Raw genomic sequence first — 27,587 nt, 5'->3', positions numbered from 1 at the left:
GATGCTTATTAGCTACTTACTTTTATTTTAATAAGAAAGAAATTATTCATAAATAGTTAAGGTATTTTTAAGCAATATAACAACAAGCTCAATTTTGGCTGTTGTGGATTAAACAGAGCTAATTTCAATAAAGTAAGCGAGGCCAGTAAAAGATAATTGGAAATATACTGTATACAAGTTTGATAATATTAATGAAGCGTGCAATGTCATTTTTCTCTAAATAAGTTTTATTGAAGGAATAGCCACTAATTGACCCGAGGCACGTGGTATTCTACATGATAGTCTTTGCTCTTATTTGTCAGCAGGGGTGCAACTTGAAAGTAGGAAAGAGTAACGGAAAATAGTACAGCCGTCGCTGGCACTGGACGTCAAGATCAAACCACCTTTATTGGCTTAAGATGCTTCCATAAGTTGCTCCTTTGTATTTCCAATTAATTTACATACATTTTTGATACCTTTTCACTAACCGGGATAAAATTACAAACAGGCTGGGACAAGTCGTACAAAAACCTTTGTCAAATTTTTTTTAATTTAAATTTTAAAAATGTATTAATTTTTACAAATATATTTTCGAACAAAATTTAAACGTCATTATACGAATGGTTATTAATTTTCGAATTAGGAAGGTTCGAGTTCGAAACCGTTTTAATGTAAGTAGCAAATAATTTATTTTATAATAAATAAATTAAACCATATATTAAATAAAATAACAATCATAATCAATGTATTTATTATTATTTTATTTAAATACTGTAACTTTTAAGATAAATAAATTAATGGAATAAAAATTTTCCATTTATCAATTATATACTGTATTTAAATCTTTTCTTCGAAGAAATGTCTAACACTAAAAAATCGAATAATGGAAACAAATTAGTAAATCCAGAGATTAAAATTAACATGAAATGAATTGTCATTTTAAAAATACTGTAAATATTAAGAGGTGCCATGGTATAAATTCGAATTGTGGGTGGCATGTGGATGGAATTCATTTTGAGTGTAATTCAAATCTTATGACCCCTTGATAGAAATGAATACAACGATTAAATAAATTATAACTGCTTAATAAAGTAAAACAACAAATTAAAACAACTATATGATGTCAACATGTGGCTTTGATAAACTATCTTTCCATGAAAGTTGAATTGGCATTCCTGTTCCTAAGAGATGAGCATCAATTGGTAAACTAAAAAGACACCTTTAACCCATTCCAACTGTTTTTTACTAATATCTTTCTTCACTATTTTCCCATTGATGAGGAAACTAGAGATGAGCCCATTAGGACCTGTATATTCTTTGGAGTAAACCTTTCTATTGAATATGAAATGGGGCTGATGAACATTAATAAATGTTGGCTTTTTGAAACAAACAGCGATATCTTCATTTACAAAGATGGTGCTAAGAAGTTTCGTGACTTATTAAGATAAAATTTTCTTTATTGATATTTATTTTAATCATTTACTTCATGATTTAACACATGCAAAAGTTATCTATAACGTGCCACATAAATCTAAATTTTCACGTTGTTCGATCTTTAAAAACGTTCTAATTTTAATTTTGAAATATTGTTCTTAACGGATATTTTTCTGGATACATTGATATTAAATCAACGAAAATCCTTAAATTTAAATTATTTTACTTCGTTTTTCCTAATTTAACAATTGAAATTCTTTCTCTGTAATTTAACTTGCAAAACGAGTTTATAGTGTTCGTTTTCATTTTAAATTTATAAATTCTCCAATATTTCTTTTTAAATAAAAATAATTCCTAAATTTAGTAATAAACAGATATAAAAATAAAAATACATAACTTATTTTTTACAAGAAACTTGGTACCAAGCTCAAAATTCAATAAATAAATTGCTAAGGAAGCCAATTATTTGAAAAGTCATCTATAAGTTCTTCATGAAGAGCTGATGATGGAACAAACGGGTCAAATGAAATTATTGGTTCCCTTAACTTGCAGTTTATTTATTAAACTTGTGTTTTATATTTAAAAAATACAACGAGCAATAAAAATATTTGAAAAAATATGAGAAATGCGCTGTATGTCGCATACAAGCCCACCGGTGGTCGAGCGGATAAAACCACTGAACACTGGTAATTGGTCGTAGGTTCGCACTCACTTTGAGTTTTCCGGGTTTACTTCATGCTCGACGCTTTTTTACTTTTCCGGCTATTCTGTCTTTAATTACAAATGAATTAAATTTGAATCGCAAGATTTGTGCACGATACAAAACAAGTTAAATAAAGGCGATGAAGATTACTATTTATTTATTTTATCATATAACATTTTTGAAACTAAATAAAAGTTTCAAAAATGTTTATAGAAGTTTTATTTTATCGGAAATTACGGCGAAATTCACTTATAATTTTATAATAAAGTATTTTTAGAAGGTAACGACTTTGACCACCAGTAGCGGAAGAACAATAGTCTGTTTTGGCAAATTTTATTCTGCAATTACTTTGAATTTTTCTCGCTATATAAAAGGTATTAATTTTCAATATTTGATAAATTAACATTGATTAGAAATAAAGAAATTATTTTAAATCTTAATCCAATTTAGAAATATGATTTTGTCGAGAGTAGCGAACACCAGTTAGAGAAGCGATGAGATTGTAATGGCGGAGTTTTATTTAAATCATTCGATCGTCAGTTCGTTTACTTTAAATGCCAACTTATTTGAAACACAGTTTAAATGTTTTTTGATTAAAATTTCTTACAGTAAGTCAATATTCAAAATCAGATCATTTGCATAATGACATTACTACAGATGCGCTGTTATATCCATACTAACGGGTAAAGCCATAAGCACCTTCGACCTAAAAGTTCATTGTAATACTCACGAAAAAATCAATTCATAACTCCAAATCTCTCTAAAGGAAAGATGAAAGACTACCTGGCTCAAAGTGGAAGAACTCAGATGAACAAGTTTACCTAAGAAAAATATGTACTGTACTAGTTAGGCAGGTGCAACAGGTGTAACTGCACATGGCCCACCTGTAAGGGGGCCAAAAAGTATGAATTTGTTTTATTATTTTCCCAAACCTAATTAATTAAGGGGCCTAAATGCAAATTCTTGCACAGGGCACAGGAATGAATTGCTACGGCACTGTACAGTACACTCACAAATGAATTGCATACCCATAAAAATGGCAAAAGGAGAAAAGTTTATATTAACTTTACTTGCTTCAATTTTACAATTGGGGCCATTCTTTTGTCTAAAAACGAGTATTTTGAAATCATAAACCACACTATCCGTAGTACGGGCGCCGCCATCTTTCTTTCACCGTCGTTCCTAAATGCCTACAAATAGTAGCTCACTCCCGTAGTAGCAAAGACACAGAGCGAACAGAATACAAATTTTAACAGTGTTTTGATTCTTAATATACTGTAGGCTTCAAAAACTACTAAATGGACCAGACATCCCTCGACTTCTATCAATAAATTTATAAAGCTATCTTCTCGTCATGGATTACAAGTGTCAGTTTGAAATCCATCACTTTTTTGTCTCTTCTCGCCCAGTGAACATCAAGAAGGCATTCTTTTAGGTTCATACATAGTAGGTTCGATCAATGAAGTAGCCGGTTGATGAGAGACGAGACTCGACATATCGGAGACAAACCATCTTAAAAAATTCCAGGGGGCTTTTCGATCACCCGAATTAGGTTGCAAGGCAGTGCGAAAAGGAGAAAAAACAATAATAATACAACAAATATTTCTTAATTTATATGATAACGTTTCAAATTATATTGGGATTAAAGCTTCAAACATACAGTATTTGAAATAAAATGATTTTATTTACTGATTTAAATAAAAACACCATAAGTATTCTGTCAAGATATAATATGTTTTAACTTGATTACAGTTATTAAAACGAGTGTAAAGAAATTGAAGTGTCTTTTGGTTTCAAAATGTACAAGTTTTCTGAATGGAATGATACTGGAAGGAACGATGACTCTAGCATTGTTAATCCTAAGATGCAACCATATAATATTTTGTTTTTATTTGTTAGCATTGCTCTTGGAGGTGAGAACTTACTTTCATTATTTTCAAAATTTAAGATTTTTATGTAACTTAAATATAAATTTAATTATGACAGATAAGCATATTTTTGATATTACCAAAGTTTTTTTAATTATAATCATAATCAACGTTGAATAATAATAAACTGTAAATTTCTGGTTTCCGGTTCAGTTTATATTATTATAAATAAATGTCAATAAAATACAATGATATCTCGGTTTTCGTCGGTTTTTTCGGACGGATTATCGACGAAAACCGAGATATCATTGTATTATAAAATATAGGTTTCAACAAGTGTCAGATTACCGTAAGATTTCAGAAATATTTCAGTACATTCCACGCGCGATGATATGGCCTCTCTAGTTATTTAAGCCGTATAACGACGTTATATTAGTTAAAAGTTTCGCTTGTTTTCGTAATCATTTCGATTTTAAATACTGTAGATAGATATGTATATAAAAAAAAAAACGATAAGTAACCTCTAACATGTTTTGTTTCCCTCGAATAAAGCTATCGGTTGTTATTTTTCGAGTCTTAATTCTAAATAACTAATTGTAATAACCTAAAATTATTTATTTTATTATATGGTATTTATTTATTCGATATTATCTCATTACAAATTACGAAGGAATGGATAACTTTTTCATGGAATTAGTAAAAGTATTAACTTTTCAATATATTTTCAGCTCTAGTGCGATTTTTATTGAAGAAAATTCGTCTGCCTTACACAGTTGTATTATTGGTTTGTGGTGCTCTGTTTGGTTTGGCTTCCTCCAGATTCTCCAGCTTAGAAAAATACACGCAGATTACAAGAATGGATCCTCACGTTATTCTGCACGTCTTTTTACCCATCCTCATCTTCGAATCTGCTTTCGCTCTCGATGCTCATACTTTTCTAAGATGTTTCGCTCAATGTTTAATCCTCTCTGTTCCTGGATTGAGTAAGTCTCTCATTCATTTATTTATCTATTTCGAAGTAGTTCAGTACGATAATGAATTACTATATCTTTCAGTTGTTTCTTCTGCATTAACTGCCGTGTTATCTTATAAAATATTTTCCGAATATCAGTGGAATTGGGCAACTTCTTTTCTTTTTGGCACCATTCTCAGTGCTACAGATCCTGTTGCTGTAGTAGCGTTGCTTCGAGAGTTAGGTAAGTTTTATATTGCTTATATTTATAATATAAAAGTACAAAGACTATCAAGTTTTTTTTTATTTGTTATAGGAACATCGAAATCGTTATCCACTATTATCGAAGGTGAATCGTTACTAAACGATGGTTCTGCAATTGTAGCGTACGACATCTTAAGAGAATTAGTGGTACCAGGAACTACTGTAACAGCTACGCAGATTTTCTTGAAATTTTGTCAGATTGCTTTAGGTGGACCAGCGCTTGGTTTTATAGTCGGAAAATTAGCAGTGTTCTGCCTTTCGCATATATTTAACGATGCCGTTATTGAAATCACAGTAACGTTAAGTGCTGCATATTTGACATACTACCTTGCAGAAGTTGTTTTACATGTTTCTGGATTGTTGGCAGTTGTCATTTTGGGTGTTGTTATAAGTGCTGAGAAAGCTAGCATTAGTCCCGAAGTTGAAGGATTTGTCCACAGGTAAAGCCTTCAACTAATTTTTATAATACTTGCACTAAAATATTTGTTTATATCAAGATAAAATTTATTAACAATTGTCTAAATCATGTTTCTCTTAAATTTTACAGATTTTGGGAGATGCTATCTTACTTTGCAAACACGGTAATTTTTATAGTAGTGGGCCTAGTTATAACAGAAAGAGCAGCAAGTCATATAGAAGAACAAGATTGGTTTCATATTTTAGTGACATATGTTGGCGCTACATTTTTCAGGTACATACATTTTTCATGATAATTTACAGTTTTAAATTGTAGACATATCAATAAATATATGTGTATATATATTTTCATTTAGATTAGTAATGATAGTGCTGTTTAGTCCTCTACTCTCTAGACTCGGTTACGGATTAAAATGGCAAGAAGTAATAGTTATGACTTGGGGAGGTCTTAGNTTGAGAATCAGCTTGTAAATACGTTTGAAATTATTGATAAACGAAACTGTTTTTATTTTTTAAAAGAAAATTTTTTACGTTAAATCTTTAAAAAATTTTATCTCAACAAAACTTTATTTGTTTTCTGAATATAACTCGGATAACGAGTATCTAACTTGTAAGATATCAGTCTATAGTTCTGTGGGACAGCGGCCGGATGGCCTACCGCTCTGGGGGATCCGGGTTCGAATTTGAACGGGTCGAAAAATTCCCAGGAATTTTTCGGATCCGTTCAGATATGTCGGGCCATGTCTCTCACCACCCGGCAGCTTCATTGTGGGCCTAGCCGAACCCATAATGAGCTTGCAAAAAGAGGCCCTCTTAGTGCCCACAGGGCGGAAAGAGTTAAAAAAAAAGTTCTGTGGGACTTGGAAAACAACTCTGAATGGATCGAAGAATTCCAGGGATTTTTCGGGATGAGACTTCCTGGATATATTAAGTCTCCTTCCTCATCACCTACCACTCCATTGTGGGCCTGGTCGAACCCACTATGTGTTTAATTTAAAGTATCTCTTTAAAAAAAAAAATTTGCAATCCTGACATAAGTTGAGAACGCCTTTCTATACATAAAAATTCGCTAATAACTTTTTATAAAGTATATAAAATTTACTAACTTTTTTGTATGTTTGCTCTTCCTGTAGGCAGTTAAGTTAAGAAAATACAGTATTTTTTCCGAGTCATGCTATCGTGGGTTCAGCCAGGCTCACAATGGAATGGCTGGATTGTGAGGGACAGACTACCCTCGAAAAATTCCTGTGGTTTTTTGACCCATCTAAATTCGTTCCAGGTTTCCCAGAGCGGTAAGTTGACATCTTAACTATTCAGCAATCTGACAAAATATATTCTAATGTCGTCTATGATTAAAATTTATCAACATTTGATGATAAAATATCGTATATTTCATTTAATATTTTACGAAATGCATAATAAATTATTAATAATTTTATATTGTTAATCACGTACACGAACTCCTTTTAAGATTGAAGATTGTTTCCTTAAAAATTAAATACATTTATTATTATTGTTTTATGGATTCTATTATGAGAAAAAAGTATTAATAGTGAAACAAGAGTAGAAAATATTATTGTCCATTAGGGCGTTATCCTATGGGCAAAAAGAGCAATTTCCTGGGGTCCTCACGACAGGGGTCCTAACCAATCTTTTATAAGAAAATATTTCTTCAAAAAATTTCGCCGAAGAAAAATGTTCGAATTCAACACTGTACATGGGGTCCCCCAATTCAAAGTTGCCTGGACCCCATGAGGTTGTAATGGGCAATTGTTACTATATGTTTTTGTTAATGAACGCGATCATAATCTGTTCATAAAACAGATTCAGAAAATGAAACTGGAACGATTGCACTGTTTTTATTTCAATCGATAGATTAAATAACAAAAGAACAGTTAAAATACAGTGGAAACTTCAGTCTTTAGAGAATCGTTTTCTCATAGAGATACATACTACTTTATGTAAAGAGTGCATTTAGTTTTCTCTTAGATTAAAGAAAATTCTTTCGACAAATAAGCAGAAAAGAGACAAAATGTAGCCTAATATAAGTAATAAAATGGGACTGATGACATCATCGATGGATAACTCGTGGAATTCGGAAGTTTTGATCATTTCGGTATCTTCTGTGTAATCGATTTTCTCGATAATTCCGGATTCGAATATTCGACGAATTCTGAAATAATGTTTTAAATACGATTTTCGATAAAAATATTTAATTTTCATTTATTTATTGAATATTAACTTACATTTTATTTATTTCGTGTGAAAAAGGAAAACCTTTTCTCATTGCATAAGTTTCCATAAATGTGGAAAATTTGTCTTCCGAAAATACAAATTTGTTTAAATCTTCTTTCGGGATTAACTTTTTCATCACATAATCACTGTATATTACAGCAAACCGTTCTTTCTGTACTATTTCCATTGCTTCCGATAACTTAATGAAGTTATTGTTTTGTATTATGTGGTCTCTTATTATTTTAATACTTGTTACTTTGGAATTCTAACATATTATTCAATATCAAAATTGTTTTCAAATAAAATATAACAAATAAGTTTTATATTATAACTACTTACAAGAATGGTTTTCCATATGGTAGATTTACTGGGAATTCCGCAAGAATATTCACCCGTAAGAACGGAATTTGATAATTCATCGATAGTTTTTGGAATGTGATTAGTTAATGGATAAGTCATGAACGACATTAGATTCCCGCTGTAACTGGATACAAGAACAATGATGGAAAACCACCATATTCCTATCAGAAATCTGGATGGAAACCTCTTTATTGAATCCAAATTTATTCCTATGTATACAAAATTCAATATAGGAAAAATAATTGTTAGGAATTATCTCATAATAAAGAATTATACCTTTATATACGAAGGTACAAAATAAATTCCAGAACACTTTACTTCTTGGCCAATACACTTCCATATCTTGTAATACAAAGTCTCGTTCTAAAATTTTGTGTAATGATAGTCCAAACACAATCACGGTTATAAATATAAAGATCCAAATCTAGAAAATTAAAATATTGCAATTGCAGTAAAATTGTTGCATCTGAAATAACAAATACTTGCCATAAAGGAGTATGGAGCTATAATTGATTTCCAATTGGAGAAGTTTTCTGGAGCTTTAACAACAAATACTATATTCTGAAATCCTACTGTTACTGAAAATTCCATAAAGGAAAACAAATCGTAACTAATATAAAATGGAATAATTCCCATATCTGCTTCCTGAAATCGAAAATTTAATAATTCGTTATGACTTAATTATTAAAAAGAAATTTCCGACAAAATATTGAATATTAAACATTTTAAAATAAAATTTGTTTATAAAGCTACGATATAAAATATAACTTACTTGTCTATATATTTTCCCAATCATTTTGGTCCCGGTTTTATTTTTGCTTAATGCTCCAAAATAATCGTCTAATGGCTTAACTATGGAGTAACTAATTGCATGCAAAGTATTAGATTTTCACATGGAAAGAAATAATATTCTACATATATTTACTATAATGTGAAAATTTCTTTAATTATAAATATCCAACACAAAAAATACTATAGTCAAAATAGTGAATTGTGTGTTTGTAATACTAAAAAATGGAAGATATTGTACGAATATTAATTTAAACAGGGCAAGAACGTGAAATTAATAAATACCCTAAATTCTGATAGGCAGGCAGTGTATTACTCCCATCAGTGGATGAGTGGCTGGAACCAATGTCCACTGGTTCCAGCCATTCGACCACTGGCCACTGGTTGTGCGTTTACGCTTCCCAACGGGCTGGCCACGTAAAACTTTCCAGGTTTTCATTACGTTTGTAATACATAAATGGGGACCAGTTTCCCATAGAAAGTGTTACGGGACTGCATCCTTGTCGGCAGATTGACACGATATTGCATTGCCGTATAGAAACACTCAAAATGCAACAAGCTTTAAAGGAAGATGATTGCAAACAAATCAGCTAGATTTCAATCATTTACTTCTGAACGTATTGAGACAGATTCATCTTTCGAGTGTCCCATTTAATCGTTTATCGGGCATTGAAAGATTTCTATTATTCATTCAGGTTCTTATTTTTATAATGCATAATACGACAGAATCCAAATAAATGCAGTTCTATATACTCACGAACATTTATACAACTGGATGAAGCAAATGTTCTGTTTCTAGTGGTGTGGGAGTCCAATCTATCGTGCGACTGAAATATACCGTGCTCCGCGTAAAACCACCATATAGGCTAGAAACTATTCGGTGTTGGCTGCTGCGATTAGAAGCGGTCTGGTACATATATTCTGATGTAAAAATAGACCGTGCAATGCTTCTGTAACTCAAAGAGGAAAATATAAAACCAACGGCATTAAATTGTACCAGATGGTACTGTACATCTCTATTGTCTTTTTTCACAAGGCAAGAGATACTCCATCAAATTGAACTTTTATTTTTGATTGGAAATAGCTATTCATTTACGTTATCATTTTTTCACTGTGTATCTTTCTCTAACCCTGTGTACGACTGCAAGGGTCACCGAATGTAAGATTAGACTGATTCTTAATGTATTATGTTCGTTAATTGAGAACTTTTAACCGTGTGATCTTTGTGAAAAGAAATTCGAGAATGTCGGAAACACTTGTTTTCATCTTTCTTAACCAGGTTTTTTAAAAGTTTTACTGTGGTGTATTATTTGCTTTAGTGTCTACAAGTAACATCATCTTTTAATACAAAATATCTCAATACTTATTATAATGGATAAATAAAAGTAAAATTAATACTGTTTATGTTATTATACACTTTAGTAAATAAAAATCAGGTTTATATCTTCGGTAAAAAGTACTGTGCTTTTATACGTAACTGTAAATCATAAATTCTCATGTCACACTATTGTGATCAAGTTTCACACTTTAATAACATTATGAAAATACCGAAATTTGAGTTTCTCTTGAAGAGCTTTGAAGACTCGAAAATGAACTCCTCCTATCATTTCATTTTCAGAATCATCAAGAGTTACGAAATGTGGATTCTGAAAAATGTACATACCGATTTTAAATACAAAAATATCGGTATTATAAATATGACATTGTAAATTTTACCTTTAACGCCGCTAATTTCCATTCGTACGAATCATTTAATTTAGCTGTAAAAATAAAATAACTCAGATTGGAATTCTATTTTGGAATTCTGTTAGATGCACTGCCTATAACATAATTCCAAAATATGTTATAGAAAGTTACAGGTAATTAAAAATATTGGCTTATATACAAAAGTTTTTATTTGTGATTAAGATTGTAATTTGGGTGTCATTTCTGAAAGCCATATTTTAGTTTAGACGATGATAAAATCTGTTGCATGCATGACGTACTACAGTTAATGAAAACATTAAGAAACAAACATCTAAAATACGATTTAAAATTCAGAATAATAATTATAAATAAATGCTTTAATAATATTTAAGCCGTTTTGCAGAAATTACGCCATAAAGTTGCGCTTTGCCCAAACAAAATTCCATAGACAGTGACGATTCAAACTCGGAATTTGCCGGTTATCGTGTGGAGCTATAATATCTAACTGAAGAACTACCTCTAACTAATCTGTTGCTACTAGTGGCACACTTAAAGCCAGAATTGGCTTCACTGTAGAATAAATCGCTATAGTGTGAACGAAAGAATTTTGAATTTGACGTTGGAAAAGAGAAGGCAAAGATAAAGAACAATATAAAAACGATAAAGAAAACATTCGGTTAGATAAGCTTTAAATATGGTTGGTATTGTGTCATCTCTCAATATTGTAGTTTGTCCTATTCTGTCAAAACACTCTTCTTCAAAATATTCTGAGTTCAGGTGTGGATTCCAGCCTTGCCCCTATAAATAGCTTTCGCCCATTCGGAAGCAAGTTTTTTTTTATAGGAAATATAGTGTAAAAAATAAGACGGAGCTTTTATATGAATTCACACGCACAAAATTGAAGTTTGGATGAAGGGATATTACAAGTTTCGTAATAAAATTATATTACAGGTAAAAAACTGAATTTAGGGCGAGTGGAGTGGAATCTACTGTTTGAGCAACCATAGGCGATACAACTTTTCAACGTTCTTCTGCTGTATTTAACGGTATTCAGATGTAACAATCAAAAAGACAATCCAAACTTGAGGTGCCGGTTAGTGTTCTGGCACTTTTTAATTTACAACTACACTCCTGGTCCAAGTAGGTCTATTGTTTAATTGAATCTATTGTTAAGATATTTGTAGCAAATTTTATTCATATAACAATGTATTTTTGATGTCTGAGTTTACTCGTAATTCATTTTATTTCTTTGCATAAAAATTTATTTTATTCAAGAAAATTTCGTCAAATATTCTCTTTGATTTAACTTTTAACTTAACATTTTAAATAACATGTTAAATTTCTTATATACAGTATTTAAATAAAACGAAGATGTAAATTTAACAAAATTAATTAATTCATGTAATTCATTCAGGTAAATAGAACTTAACGATCATAATTCTTGAGTAATTTTTGTACACTTTCACCGTTTTATCTTAACAATAAATAAAAATTATTATAAATAAACTATAAATTTACTTAAATTCTTACCTTTTGTTAATAGGATGTGGTGAGATAATGTAAATAATATGAAATTTAATGTAAAAATCATATTAATTAAAGTCTGGTAATAAAAGAAAAGAATAATTTGCGTAAGTTTAGTCTGTAGCAACAGGCAATGAAGCAAATTATTGAATATACGGTATTAGCCCGAATATAACGCGATATTTTTCATTTATTTTCCATTAAAAAGTCGACTCTCGCTAATTTCGGGGTTTAAGTAATGGAATGTAATATAAACAAGGACATTTTCCTACAGAGGTTGAAACGCGACTGAACGTCCGACCAATTCCTAGCTCGACCGACCACTTCAAAACAACCACGTGATCTAGTTAGTAGGCCTGCGCTTTTGTTTGCATAACGCTACTATAGTAAGGCTATGTCTCTTGTTAACGTCTCACGCAACTGTTTTGTTTCATTTGTTTTTTTGATCTAGTGACTAGTGACGGTTACTTTACTTTTTTCTTTATTGCCCATAAAAAATGAGTGCGAGTAATAAAGGTAGTGTTGAGAAAAAAGGCTTATCAGAGTCAAAAAAAGGTAACAGGAGAACCTTTACGATATGAATTTTAAAATTATGATTGCAAAAGAGGCAGAAAAAACGAACAACTTGAGAGTTTCGAGGAAATAAAGAGTTCCAGAAGTAAACATCCGTCTATGGAGAAAAGATTTAAGGAAAGATAAGAATGCAAATTCTTCAAGAAAATCTTTTAGTGGATCTAAAAAAAAGGAAAGTTTAATGAAGTTGAGCAGCGAGTGTTAAAATTCGTAATACAAAAGTGAAATGAAGGGTGCCCAATATCCCGTGAAGTCATAAGATTTAAAGCGTTAGAAGAGGCTGCTAATTTAAACATTCCTAGAAAGGAGTTTAAGGCAAGTATGGGTTGGTGTAGAAGAATGATGAAAAGGAACGGTTTATCACTACGACGGCGGACAACTCTCGCGCAAAATCTTCCTGACGACTTTAATAAAAAATTGTTGGCTTATCAGCGCCATGTTATATCATTACGCAAAAAGCACAACTACAGTCTTGGAAATATGGGAAGTGCAGACCAAACACCAGTCTATTTTGGCATGTCTTCCGACCTTACGGTAAATAAGAAAGGTGAAGAAACGGACTTATTGAAGTCAGCTGGTTATGAAAAGTCCAGAATTACTGTTATGCTTGCTGTTACTGCTGACGGACAAAAGCTTCGACCTTACGTTATATTGAAACGTCAAACAATGCCCAAAGAAAAGCTGTGTTCCGGAATTGTTTTTCGGGTCCAAGAAAAAGGTTGGATGACAGAGGAGTTGGTATTAGACTGGTTGAATGTGATATGGGGAAAACGGCCAGGTTCTCTGAGAAACTCCCGCTCCATGCTAGTCCTTGATGCATTTCGAGGCCACCTTACGATAAGTGTTAAGGAAAAAATTGAGGCATTGAATTCTGATCTCGTAATAATACCGGGTGGTATGACTTCTCAGTTGCAAGTCTTGGATGTGGTGGTTAATAAACCGTTTCGTTTAAAGAGAATTTTCGAAAAGAATATAACAATTGGCTATTATCGGGCAACCATCCATTGACACCTTGAGGAAAAATAAAAAAACCCTCAGTCTCTCTTTTAGGAGAATGGATTGCGACTGCCTGGCAGAAGATCGAACGTGAATCGATAGTTAAAGGTTTCAAGAAATGCTGCATTTCCAATGATTTAAATGGGACGGAAGATGACATTTTGTGGGAGACTGAAAGCGTGAATGAAAATACGGATGATACCGATGTGACATCATTCTGAAAACAGTTCAGATTCTGAATAAACATTTCCGTTTTTTGTTGTTACTTACGTAATATAAATTTTGTTTTACATTACTTAATTTTATTGACATGAATGTAACCTGTGTTATTAGCTATAATTACCTAAGTAAATGATTATCTGATTGAATTTTACTTTCTTTGAATTCTTTTATGAGTATTATTTTTTTTCTAAATATCTTTATGAAAATTTCGGAGTCGCATTATATTTGGGCTAATACTGTATTTTTCGCAACGGATAGCAGATTTTTCAACTGGAATAGAATGAAAAAGAGTCAACTGGAATATTTTTTTAGATTTTATGTTTCTATCGTTGCGAGTCCTTTCTTATTCGCTTAACAATGTCACGCGAATTTACCGACAAACTATCAAGTTCCTTACTGAGATCTCGGATTATAATTTGATTGATGTAATAACTGCCATAACTTTTATCATGCGATTTCATCATTAAGTTTATCATTAATACAAAAAAGCATTTATAATACTATTTTTAGGCTAAATCATATTTAATTCTCAGATTTCGAGTGTAGTTGTATGTAAAACTTTGAGCGGTGATTGCATTAGTCTGTTATTATTGATTAATATTTTTTACCTCTATGTCTATACATTTTTAAATTTCTGTGTATACCCCGTCTATTTTGACTTTGTTTATTTAATAGGACTTATTCTGGAGTAGTTTCTGATTAGCAAATAGAGGAGATGGTAGTAAAAAGTCAAAACCAAATAAATTATCTTTATTTTCACCTATATACCTATATATGTTTATCTTTTGTAGGAGGTAAAAACCATCCATCCCTACCATCTGTTGCTACCTGGAAAAAAATACTCATTCTATCTAACGAGTAAGAGTGCGGAGTGATTATTGTGTTGGTATTACTATATAATTAAATAACATAAACAAATACAAGATATATTACAGCTTATTAATATACCTTATGCAAAGAATAAATGTTATATACAGTAGACTCATACATATCCGGCTTCCCATATCAAAAGAATTAATATGGATGTTATATGAAGATTGATCAAAAGAAATTAAAACGTTGTTAATGCAATATAATAAAGCAAAAGAACCGAATCGATCAACAATGAAAAATATTCACGCAATGTTTTCAACACTGTTTTTTCTGACATTTAGACATTTTAAATTCTTAACTCACGGAATATGTATTTTGAAAGCGCACAGACTTTACATTTATAAACCATTAGGCATTTTATACTTTATAATATTAAACTAATGGAATATATATTTATACAGAAAAGTAGGTCGAGCATGCATTAGTTGATTAATAAATATATATTTATACAGAAAAGTAGGTCGAGCATGCATTAGTTGNGTGAACTAACTGTTAATTTTAATTAACGAGTTTAATTAATGAAGTTGCAACATATAAAATTCTCCAAATATTGAAAGACTGATCAAAATGTTGCAAACATAAAACTCCCTCTAAAAATTAATTATAAATTAAATTTTTCTTAAATATTTTGTTTAAAATTTTGAATGAATAAAATGTGATATAATTTCTATTGCTTGTATTACAATTTGAATATATCATGGGGAAAAAAGGCTATTTTCCGTGGAACTTTGGTATAATTTAAAGGAACTTTTGATACCTTGCCTGGACACATGCGGCGATATAGTTGGACGTATAGTATGCTATTATATAACAGATTGTCTAATGTTGCTATTGCCGCTTCAGACCCTTCACGCTCGTAGATGCCAAAGATGGCACTCCATCTGGTCCTACGAATGCTCAATGGGTAATAAATCTGAAGATCGGACAGGTTAAGGAAGCGTGACATCTGACGGAGACATTCCTAGGAAACCGTCGCCGTTTTGTGGCGAACATTATCTTGCTGAAAAAAATGGTTGTTTGCTGCCCCTTTGTCAAAGGCAACATGAGGACACAGTATTTTCTGAACGTACAGCTGTATCGTCAATATCCCTCGCATCACTACTAGAGGTGGCTGACTCTTATGCGAAATGGCTTTTCAGACCAACAAACCAGCACTGGGACAGTTTGCCCCGCAATAGTAAAAAAAGAAATTGAACCGCCTTTCCCTAACAGAAGCGGGAATTGTTGCCAAAGATGATACGCTGTCAGTTCATTGCAATCTATGATTTTCTGTCACGACACCGCTACAAATGAAACCGACGATGTTGGCATGATAATGGAAGGACGCGTAATAGTTATTGTGCATGCAAATTTGTCTCTGCTAGTCATCTGCCAGTGGCTAGAAAGTGACAAGGTTCTGTAGCAAGGCTCCTATCTATCTATGAATGGTGGACAAAGACGTCGTTGCATCAAGATATCCCACACTTCCATGCAGTCAGATCAGAACGGCCCAGATAAATTAGGAAATTCGGCGAAACTATTCTTGCTTCTCTGAATCCCATGATATGGTCTTTGTCAAACTCCGTCAGCTGTGCGTAATGTCTTTGACTGCGTCGTGCAAGCATACTTGGCATTTGAAGATCTCCAAACAATAGGTAGACCCTACATTGAAAATTCTGAACAGAGTGAGCCTCTGCGAGCCTTTTTATATAATACTGGGGTAGCGATTTTAAGTCAACTTGGTGGCATTATCTGTTCTGCAATCGTATCACAGTTATAATCATAAACATATGTAGACGTATGCCGAGTTTTGGAGTAATCGGGCAATTTATCTGGGTGCATAATTTTTGTTTGGTTAATGAGGTTTGTTAATATAACGAGTGGTCCAAAAGTTAGTTTAACATGTAATTTTTGTTCGTAGACAGGTTGTGAGTGTAGTTAACCATTATAACTTGCGTATTGAAAAAAGAAAGATATAACCTTCAGCAATTTCTGCAAAGTTTCTAAATTTTTGAATAAGAGTAGTTCAGTCTTTAAAATGGTCAACAATCTTTTGGACCTCATGTAGTCTATAGGGCATAAATTATGTTGAAAGCTTTTAAATGTGTATTAAGTTTAGGTTCTATTAACGTTAAGTATGTTAAGAACAAAGCATTTAGTATAGAAATTTATGTAAATTTTGCATTAAAATTTTAAAAATTGCATGCATTTTTGTACAAAATATTATTTAAAATATTTATGATGTAATTAAATGGCTAGATTTGTTTTTAATTAAATAATTATCAATGATTAAATATATAATATCCCTTTATATTTATTGTATAGATTTTTCTTTTAATACCGTAATTTACTTTCTATTATAAAATTTATAGTTTTATATACTCAAATTTTATGTATCAGTAAAGCATAATTACATCGTTTTTCGTGTTCATATAGCATAAATTAATTAAGATTAATTTAAACAAACTTGATGTATATAAGTAGAGCCTTCATATATTATTCATCATTGTTAAGTTCGCTCCATCTGAGCGTAATAAACACATAATTTAATATTCTAAAAAAAGGTGTCGAAATAAAAAAAAAATTTAAATAAATTTAACAAAAATCTGACGATATAATCGACTCATTTATCATTCTTATAAATTTGTTAAAGGCCATACAAATACATTATAAAACTTTCCGCTTTGAGTATTATAATCTAAATTGACATAGCGCAAGAGGCGTACTTAATCTTAAGTCCACAAATCTAAGCTTAACTTAATATAGAATTATGGTCGAAGGTTTATCTATATAGTAAAGTGACTTTCATTTTCTAACACGACATCACTTCTCCTTTAACGTATAACATTGAATATTTAACATACAAATGGAGGCAACGACCCAATAGTTTTGCGCTTCCCTTATTATTCTAAATCTCACCAAGCACTTAAATTCTTGTCTGGGAGTCAGATTAAATGTTTTAAAATAAAACTTTTAATATTACAAAACTTTTTTTTAAACCGAGTTTTAATGAGTTTTGAGCTATTTTTAAGTGCTTAAATTTTACGTTTGTTTAAGCTGTTTTCTGCAATTTTTAATGCTTTAACGTATTTAATTATATATTTTCTTGGCATATCTTTGTTTCTAATTTCATTTTTTAAAGTTTTTATTCACGTTAACGCTTCCGCAATCCCACCTATCTGCTCACTTTTTAGTGTCGTTCCCCTCTTTCTACTACCTTAATGAACCTTCTAAGGGGTAAGTAACATTTCCCTATGATCTTATCTTGATACGTCGTAAATAAAATTTATTACCTATTACTTTGTCTTTTCACGATATCATCTTTAATTGTCTAAACATATCATTGCTTCTTTGTATGCTATGTGTTAGATACAAAGGAGTGAGAATGACTTCTTTGTTAGGTGATAGTGACAGAAACTAATCAACTGTTACAATAGATTATTTATAGAAATAAATGAAAAATAATACTTTGTAACTTTAAATATTTCTTTAAATAATTATAAAATGTTTACTCATTTTATAATTTAATAAATATTTATTAAAATAATATATTTAAATGTTTATAAATAGTGCTTCCATCTATGAGTCAGTTAAAGCAAATATTAAATTTCATTATGATAATTTATATTATTTTAGGTTATTAAAAATAATTTTTGTAATAAAAAGTCTTTATTTTTAGTTTTTTTGTAGAAATATGTCCTTAATTAAATTTAAATTTCGATTGTATTTAATTTTTAAAGTACATAATTCACATCATTTAGCATTTTTTTTTTCTCCCCTTGAGATAAAAGCGACGCGAGGTCGTGTTGTAATATTTTAATTTTATAAAGTTATTAATATCAATTAATAATTATATTTAATTAAACAAATTAGAGAATGTCTCTAGAGTATAACGACATTTTTCTGTCAGAGTCATTCTTGTAAAATGGCGAGAAGTAATCGTAATATTACGTCTTCTCCATCCCTCGCGGAAAGGATAATTGCACGACGCGACGCGGCTTGTAGAAAGATTTCTTTATGATTATGGTTAAAATTTTGGGGATTTTGACGTATTTTTCATGCAATTTTCTCGCTTTTGCTGATGAAAAACTAAACACATTTTGTAACTGTGTAAGTCGTGTCAATAGTTCTCATGGGAAGGATAGCGATACGATTTTGCGAGAGTTTTCTCTCGCGCGATAAGAAAGAAAGCGAGATTTTCTCTCGCTTTCTTTCTAGAATGTAAAAGAGAGATTTTTGCGATTGATAAAATCGCATGGCATTAATATATGTTTTTAAAAATAACAAAGTAAATGCGAGTTGTTTTGTTAAGAGGAGTGCTTTGCACTTCTTAAAGAAAAGAAAAAAATATATATTTAAATTCCACCATTTTTATAATTTTTAATTTTGCCATTTTTCTGCAACTTTGAATTAAATAATTTTCTTTCTTTTGGAAACTAGATAATTGAGAAACGAATGAAAAAATTACTAAATGCACCTACGAGTATGCTTCCTGCACCACCCATTGAGTTATTAAAGAACGTCGATTGGATCGCTGGAAATGAAGCAGTTTTTAATTTTATCAAGGTAATAATAATTTTAATATATATTTAAATAAAAAAAAGAAAACATTATATATAAATTTTAATTAATTTCTCGGCGATATCGGATATTAGAAACGTGATGAAATGAAAAGTTTTCAATATAGCGTTGTTAGTTGCATGATATATTATAGAGCAAGATCAAAGGATATTTTTCTACCTTCAACAGTTTAAAAAATTGAAACAAAAATTAATAATTTATTTTTCAATAAACTTATGAGAAAATAAATGGAAAAATTTTTCTATGTTAAAAATAAATTTTGTGTAAGTTCATTTAGAAAGATGCCTCACATAAATATAAAGGCACAACTTGTTATGCAAATAAAAGCTAAACTAATTTAATTTTGAGGTAGTTACAACTTACAAATAAACATATTAAAAAATCGTGTAATTATATTGTTTAACAATAAATTCATTTAAATCAAAATCACATTTCTTGCTGTCCCAAAAATATAAAGGCATAATAATACAAAATCACTAGAACAGTAGAAAGCATTGTTACAAATCTTTAATAATAATCAACTAATAACTAATACAGTTCCCCTTTTTCATTATAACCTTGTAGACACAGTCTGACATTGATTATATAAGTTTTTGAAGGACTACTGTAGTTATTTTTTCCAATGGATAATAATTGCATTTTTTAACTCATCTACACTATTATATTGGCTCTAGCTAAGATTACATATACAGCTCTAGCTAAGATTCCCTAGAGGTTTTCCATTGGATTCAAATCTGGGGAACGAGCTGGCCAATCAATAACTGGGACTCCATAACTTAAAAACCACCCATAAGTTGATTTAGCTGTGTGGATATTGTTGGAAAAACCAACGATTTCCAGCAATTACATCAGCCCAAGGCAAAAGATAACTTTCTAGCATGTCTTGATAATGATTTACATTCATTCGGTCACTGAGGAATGCAATATTTGTCTTGCCAAACCAACTAAACCCACCCCATACCATCACTGAGCCTTCCCCTTGCTGCCATTTTGAAAATATTTCTTCCCCACCCCTCAAATCATGCCAATAACAAGACCAACCATCTGTTCCATCAAAATTAAACTTCTCATCACTCCAGATGATGTGCTTCCACATGTCTGTCCATCCCATTTTCTCCCATGCTCAATGCAAGAGTTTTTCCTCATAGAAAGGGTTAGTTATACAGTAGTAAGGCTGACATGTATTAACAATTCTTCCAATTGTAGATTTTAATACATTAAAGCTCTGGTTTTGATGCTATTTTTTGTAAAGATGTTTGATTGCTTTGATTTCCCTCAAAATACTACATTTTCTTCTATTTGTAAGCTTAGAAGGCCGACTTGTTGATTTCTTTTCTCCATATTTGTCTCCAAGCTTTATGAAATTACCAATTACAGTTGGAGAACAATTAATTTTCTTTGCAATTGCTCTTGTTGAGTAATTTTTATCTCTTAAAGCTGAAATTTTGCCTTTTTAAACATGTTAATGGTTTTGCATGTCCCATGATGAAAAACAATAAATCTAAAGTTTTATATACTGATTTTAAAATTCTATATTAAATTAAATTAATTACTTCTTTATGAAAATTATCGAATTTATACATTTATAACAGTTTATAATTAATTTCCAGGAAAGAGCCGAAGTCATTTGTTTTTCCAAAGGATGCACTATAGAGGAAGCAGGAGACGAACCATCGGGAATTTACGTTATAACAGTCGGTCTTGTAAAGGTTGTTAATCTTATTATTGTCAATAGCATTTATTTTAAAATGCATAATGCGTAATGTTCTTATTTCTAAATATATTTTAAGGTTGTTGGAAGAATCGAACCAACTCAAGATGGAAGTTTACCAAATGTCGATTCTTTCCATTGGTTTCCTAATCAGCAAGAACTAGAGGACTATCTGACGGTGGGTAAACTGCTAGGAGAATTAGGAATTTTGACAGGGAAGCCAATGAGCACTTCAGCAATTGCTGATACTGAAGTGCAGGTCAGTAACTAATAACCTATAAAAATGGAATTTTATATTTTAATTAGTAATTGTAGCTGTAATTTTAATAAACTATCAAAATAGTTTATTATATATTAATATAAGTATATTTTAAATTTATTATGAATTTTTAGATAATTTGTAAATTTACAACTATATTACAAAAATACTTCAAAATATACTAAAAAAATATATTAGTAAAATCTATCTGATGCAAAACATCATTTGCATTTACTTTATGTAAGTTGATTTATTGATAGCCTACATAATCTGATAGTCATGTTGTTTTTTTCTTTCAGTATTAGATTTTTGTTATGAGAAAGTGTTAGATTTGATATTATAATTATTAAAAACTCTCAAATCTCTCTTCAGATCTGAATTTTTTACTTAGTTTCTCAAGATAATAAATTCCAAATTATGGTGTAAATTTAATAACTACACTTAAGATATAGTGTATAATAGCTAATATATATGTTAAAAAGTTCTGGTACAGTTCAAATAAGTAATAATGCACGCATTTCTAATGTTCAGTGTCTGCCACAATGCTTTGATAATAAAGTTTCATCTTTGATCTCCATTCTTCTAAGGTGGTACAGACATTTTCCATAAGAAAAACAGTCTGTTCTGGAAGAAATGGTTTCTTCAGAGCCTCAATATTTGTATGGGATTTAGCACAGACCTTAGCTCAAACTTTGACCATGTGACGTAATTTAATGGGTTCATATTAGGAACTTTCTCTTTTAACCAATACTATGTAGTTTTTGGTACTGTGAACCGAAGCTTAGTCTTGCTGAAAAGTCCAAGTTTGATTTTTAACAGAATTCTTATTCAATGGTTCTACCACTACATGCAGAATCTACCTTGTCATTCCTGGCACTCACTTTAACCCCTGTTGATACAAACAAAGTCCTTGCTAACTTATCTCTACCCAGACCTTAACACCTCCAGGGTTGTGAGCCTTTTAAGACTTCCAGACATGTATAGGAATATCTTTCACTAATTTGGCAGACACAACCATTTTGCATGTTAAAGTTTTCCTTCACAGTAGGAATTTTTCCATCTGTGAAGAGAATATTTTTACATCTTTTTGTCAAATTTCTACACAAGACAAACAACAACAAACCGGCTTTTCTTTTGAGCATGCATCAAAATGTAGTAGATATCACACTTTAAAACCTTATGTACGAGAGTACATAAGGTTTTAAATCAGTGTTAGTAATAATGGTTTGTCTTGAAACATTCATCTGTAAGGCCAGCTTTCTTTGGTATTGGTGAGGATTTCTTCTTACTTGAATCTTCAAAGTCTTCTGTGTGCCTAGTCTTTCTATCCTTCACTTCTTGGTTATCCTCAATATTGTTATTGTTTCTGTAACTCCTCTTCATGGTATGTACAGCATGCCAAGATTCTTGTAACATTCTTAGGATTTGGAAAAGAAAATTTCAGATTTCTTCATACCTTGAAGTAAAACTTGTAGAATTGTCTCATAGTTTGTTTATAGTTTCTTAAGTCCAATGCATATAAATCTACCAGAAATATCCAGCAAAAATTATACTTACTAAAAATAATGAAAACAAACAGTTTTGACAATTTTTAAATCATCTTCTTCAGGTGAGTCAAACTTTGACATGAAAATTGCAGATTCTTCATGGCTAATAGAATAAAAACTATAACTTACCTTATAATGAATTTGAAAAAATTTAAATAGCAAATAGAACACGTAAGAAAACTTAAATGAAGTGCATATTACAGACATGAAAAAACTAATGTAAATTTTGTACCAGAACCTTACACTTGTCATTAACATATCAGATTTTTGAACAGTTTTGAGTGGGACAACATAGAAGAAAAACATGTCTAATTTTTATCATCTCTTTATTCAACAAATAATTATAACTATGCCCCTTCTCTTACTCTAACTTAATAATGAAAATAGTGTTTTCATTCAATGATGTCAATTAGAAGTTTTAAGTTGTTTTAAATTTATGCTAGATCTTATCTTAATCTTTAGGTGTTTTACATACCTTATAAAGATATGATGGAAGCACTTAAAATCTTTAAGGATGACCCAAGTTTAGAGTATAAAATGTGGAGGAGTTGTTCCTTAAGGATTGCTAAACATGTTTTAAGAAATCATCCAGATTTTCAGGTTATTTATTAATAATTTTTTGAAATCTTTACATATAAATTTAAAAAATGAAAATATGTTTATATTTTTATAAATTATCATACATAGGAATGGCCTTACAGTAGAATAATAATGTATTTGTCAAGAGCATATATACCTGATACTAAAAAACTGAACATTCTGGATTTGGCATCTGACATAGAAGATATCATATTAATACAGGGCATGGCTACTGATCCACAGAAAAATGAATTATACAAAGGAATATGTTACATACCTTGTACAGTCAGGACATTAATCTTTCCGGTAAGCAAAAAATGCCAAGGTATACCATTTTCTCTTTTTTATTCCTGATGATAAACTGAGGTTGTAAATACAGTAGATGAATAAACCTACTGAAAATACTAAATATTTTATAACTCAAATGGCTAGTTACTCAGAGTAAGCATCAATAACCTAGTTTCTGATATGATATACTGTATTTTTGCAGGATGACATATAAAATTAATATAATAATTAAAATGTTTTCATTCATCAGTTTTATCAATAAATTAAGTTTAATTTTACAGGACAACCTAATTACACATTAGATTTGTTAAGCTGAATAGAAATAATTACGTTTGAAATTTTAAACTTTTATATTTAAAAGATTTATCATTCTGTTAATCTTAAGTGACAAATCATTTTCAACAGGTTAATTTATATATTTTTAGGAGTTTTCTGTAATTTTAAAATAAGATTAATCTGTAAAACTATAGAATTCCATGTACTAAAATTGTTGAAAGTATGTTTTCTTTCCAAATTTTAGCAAGATTGCAAAGTGAAACCATTGATAGTGTTGATTGGCAGTATAGATCCAAATCTAGATTGGTCAGGAGAAGCTAAATTAAGTCAACTTAAACAATCATCTATGACCTTGAAGAGCAGAAAGCGCCTATCTAGAATGTAAGAAGAATTGCCAATCATTATTTAAAATCAAGAAAAATTGTATAGAAGTTTACAAATGTAATATAAATTTAATTACAATATACAAAAATATTCTATAAATTGATAAAACATTAAAATGTTTTTCATTTTAAATTAATAAAAATTTATTTTACTTGTAAATTAACCTTCTAAAATATATATAAAGATTATCTACTTTTGAAAGAAGGCTAAAGCACTGTGTATATCATAAACTTTCTAAAGAGAAACAATTATGTAATTTCTATAAATGATTCTGTATTTTGGTTTCTGAACCATTGCCATGTTAGAGAATGTAGAACACTTGTCTTGCTCTCACAGTTGGCATGCTGGTCCAGGAAACTAAAAATGTACTAGTACTGTACATATTACAGTCAGCATGGGTGTATCCAGGAGTGCTTATGGTGCTACAGCACCTTCTTGATACCAGAACAATCATCAGTTTTATTATAGTTATTTTTATTTTAAAGTAACAATGACTTCAGTTAGGTAAGATTAACCAACTAAAGTACAATACTGTACTTCTAAGTCAACTGACAAATTGATTAAAACTCTGCAGGCTAATAGGGGATTAGTTACATGATAACTGTTTTTTCCTGCAAACTTTAAAATTCACAAGATATTTGAAGTTAACACTAAACTCTAAATATGTATCACCAAATAGTGATCATCAATGGGTGATAAATAGAATAGCAGCATTTATGCAACAATCAGGGTAAACTGATTTTGTAAAAAGGGTTCATGCCATGTTGTGGATTCAAATATATCAAAAAATAAAAAAATATTGAATCATATATACATTTCAGTTTTTGAATTTTTGATTAAAAAAATTTTAAAACTAACAAATTGTAAATAAATCTTCTCCAATACCTCATGCAAATGTTTCAATGTAAAAAAAGCAATCTTTCTTTCATATATAAACTCATGAAAATTTGTCATATTTAACCTGAAAAAAGCATTTTCTGCCATAAAAAATTTTCTACTTAACACTGCTTTAATTAAACTATTTATTTTAAAAAAAAGTAACAACTAAATATATCAAAAACTCTCATTATAAATGTTTTGTCTTGATCATTAAATACTATATTAAACCATAATGGTTTTCATCAGTGATAATCACTATTAATTAAATGACCTGTATTTACAGTTTAATACTTACTTTTAGCTTGTGTATCCCAAAATTTGCAAATAAAGGAGTTACCATGGTTATCATATAACTATTTCCTATTATCCTGCAAAGTTCTAACCCAATTAATTGGTCACATCTGAAAATGTTCCCTTGTAACATTCTCTGAAAAACAACAGGATATATATATGCCTTGGTCTCTCTCAAAATCCTGGATATGCCACTGACAGTTGGTCACCCCTAGTAGCAATGCAAGGGTTATTGACAGTAAAGCAATATATTCACGAAATTCTGCACTCTTGTGTGCTTTTCATGGAAAGGCTGCAAACAGCATTTTCCAGCAATGTAGTATTTGGCCACACACAGCCACATTTCCTTGGACTGTTTCCAGATTTATCACCAGTTTCAGTCATTGATAAGAATGAGGAATTTGCAGTGACAATTGCAACATCTGTGGTCCAATTTGTTGCAGGATATCTGTTTGCCTTTATGCTTGACTATATTGTCATGCAAGAGGAGATTGTATAAGGTTTCCTAATACACCTTAGACTGTCGTGGTCCGTTTGGAAAGCTGACACAGCTATGATGCCCATTGGTGGGACAGAGGCAGGTTCCTACGGATGCAACATCTCCCATACACCCTTGGACAGCAACACCAACAGTTTGGAGTGCCAACGCGGATATGATGCCCGTTTGTGGGACAGAGGAGGGTTCCTATGGATGCGACATCTCCCATACACACTTGGACAGAGACACCAACCGTTTGGAGTGCCTACGCAACTATGATGCCTGTTGGTGGGACAGAGGCGGGTGCCTATGGATGGAATACCTTCCTAATACAGCTTTTCTCAGTAAAGTCAAGATTTCTTGCAGGCCAGTCTGCTTGAATGTAATGTGATTTCCTATCCCTATTGTCCCAATACAGAAAAAGCAACGGTATTTAGTGTACCCCAGTTGCATTCCTAAGAGTACAGCGATGACTTTTAGACTGCCACATATTTTCCACTTGTGCTCATCATAATTGATTGAGTCAAGGAGGTCTGTCATGTTTGCATAAGTCTCCGCCATGTGAACAGCATGACCAACAGGAATAGAAGGAAGATGGTTGCCATTGTGAAGTAACACAGCTTTCAAACTAAGCTTGGAGGAGTCTATAAATAGCTTCCATTTTAGCTTGGAACATGATTAAAATTCAAACATTTCATCAAGCCATTATCATTGTAGCAAACAACCAGATTGTTTTTCTTCTAAAAAAAGGGAAGCAGATCCCTGTGACGTTCTCTGTACTGTAAGACCCTGATATCACATTGGAGAAGATTCCATTGCTGTAGTCTTGAGTCTAGAAATGCTGCCTTCTGTTTTGACAAGTCTAGGTCTTGAATGAGCTCACTCAATTCCATTTGACTCAGTCTGTGCGGTGTATCATCTTTTACCTCAAAATCAGGGTCATGAGATGTTGAAGGCTTGTAAGGTTCTTCATCTTCCACACTGTCTTCATTTTCTACTTCAAGCTCATAATGTTTAGGTTGAGTAGGAACTGGTAAACTGTCTGAATGTGGAATAGGTCGAATAGCAGGTATAAGATTTGGGTATTGAACCGTTCCTTTTCTTCTTCTTTGACAATCCTGACTTTATAGGTGGAATCAAGTAGAAATGGCAGTCATCTATATGGTTTGTAGGCTCCCGCCAAACCATAGGCACAGCAAAAGCCATAGATCATTTTTTATTTTTCAGCCATTCTTGTAGTATAAGTGGACAACAGTTGCAACACATATGTGGAGCCCATGACTTATCCTGGTCCCCTTCATACCAAAATAATGGTGAAAGGCAGTCTTTACGAGAGGCGTCAGATTGCATTTGTGACGAAAATGTTATTTTACCACAAATTTAACCAAAATTGTTCACTAAATTAACACATTTTCGTGGCATTTTGGTATAACCAGTATAATATTACACTTCAAAAGCAC

General features: G+C 31.2%; 1 protein-coding gene across 1 annotated transcript; it reads left to right on the top strand.

Annotated features, from left to right (window-relative positions):
* The first annotated feature begins 391 nt into the window (after nucleotides 1–391).
* On the top strand, nucleotides 392–24,552 carry LOC111629397. Its single transcript, XM_023373292.1, has 14 exons — nucleotides 392–650; nucleotides 3,869–4,029; nucleotides 4,713–4,967; nucleotides 5,040–5,180; nucleotides 5,253–5,640; nucleotides 5,748–5,891; nucleotides 5,974–6,084; nucleotides 13,087–13,714; nucleotides 19,295–19,420; nucleotides 21,046–21,144; nucleotides 21,226–21,405; nucleotides 23,415–23,552; nucleotides 23,640–23,837; nucleotides 24,340–24,552. The coding sequence occupies exons 2-14, from the start codon at nucleotides 3,915–3,917 to the stop codon at nucleotides 24,478–24,480; spliced, it is 2,664 nt and encodes an 887-aa protein (XP_023229060.1). The 5' UTR covers nucleotides 392–650; nucleotides 3,869–3,914; the 3' UTR covers nucleotides 24,481–24,552.
* The last annotated feature ends 3,035 nt before the right edge of the window (nucleotides 24,553–27,587 follow it).

This window comes from Centruroides sculpturatus, unplaced genomic scaffold (genome assembly GCF_000671375.1).
Source record: "Centruroides sculpturatus isolate CEXI.00-Female unplaced genomic scaffold, Cexi_2.0 scaffold586, whole genome shotgun sequence".
NCBI classification, from domain to species: domain Eukaryota; kingdom Metazoa; phylum Arthropoda; class Arachnida; order Scorpiones; family Buthidae; genus Centruroides; species Centruroides sculpturatus.
Note: the sequence above shows the minus strand (reverse complement) of the source record. Positions and strands in the feature narration are given on the sequence as shown.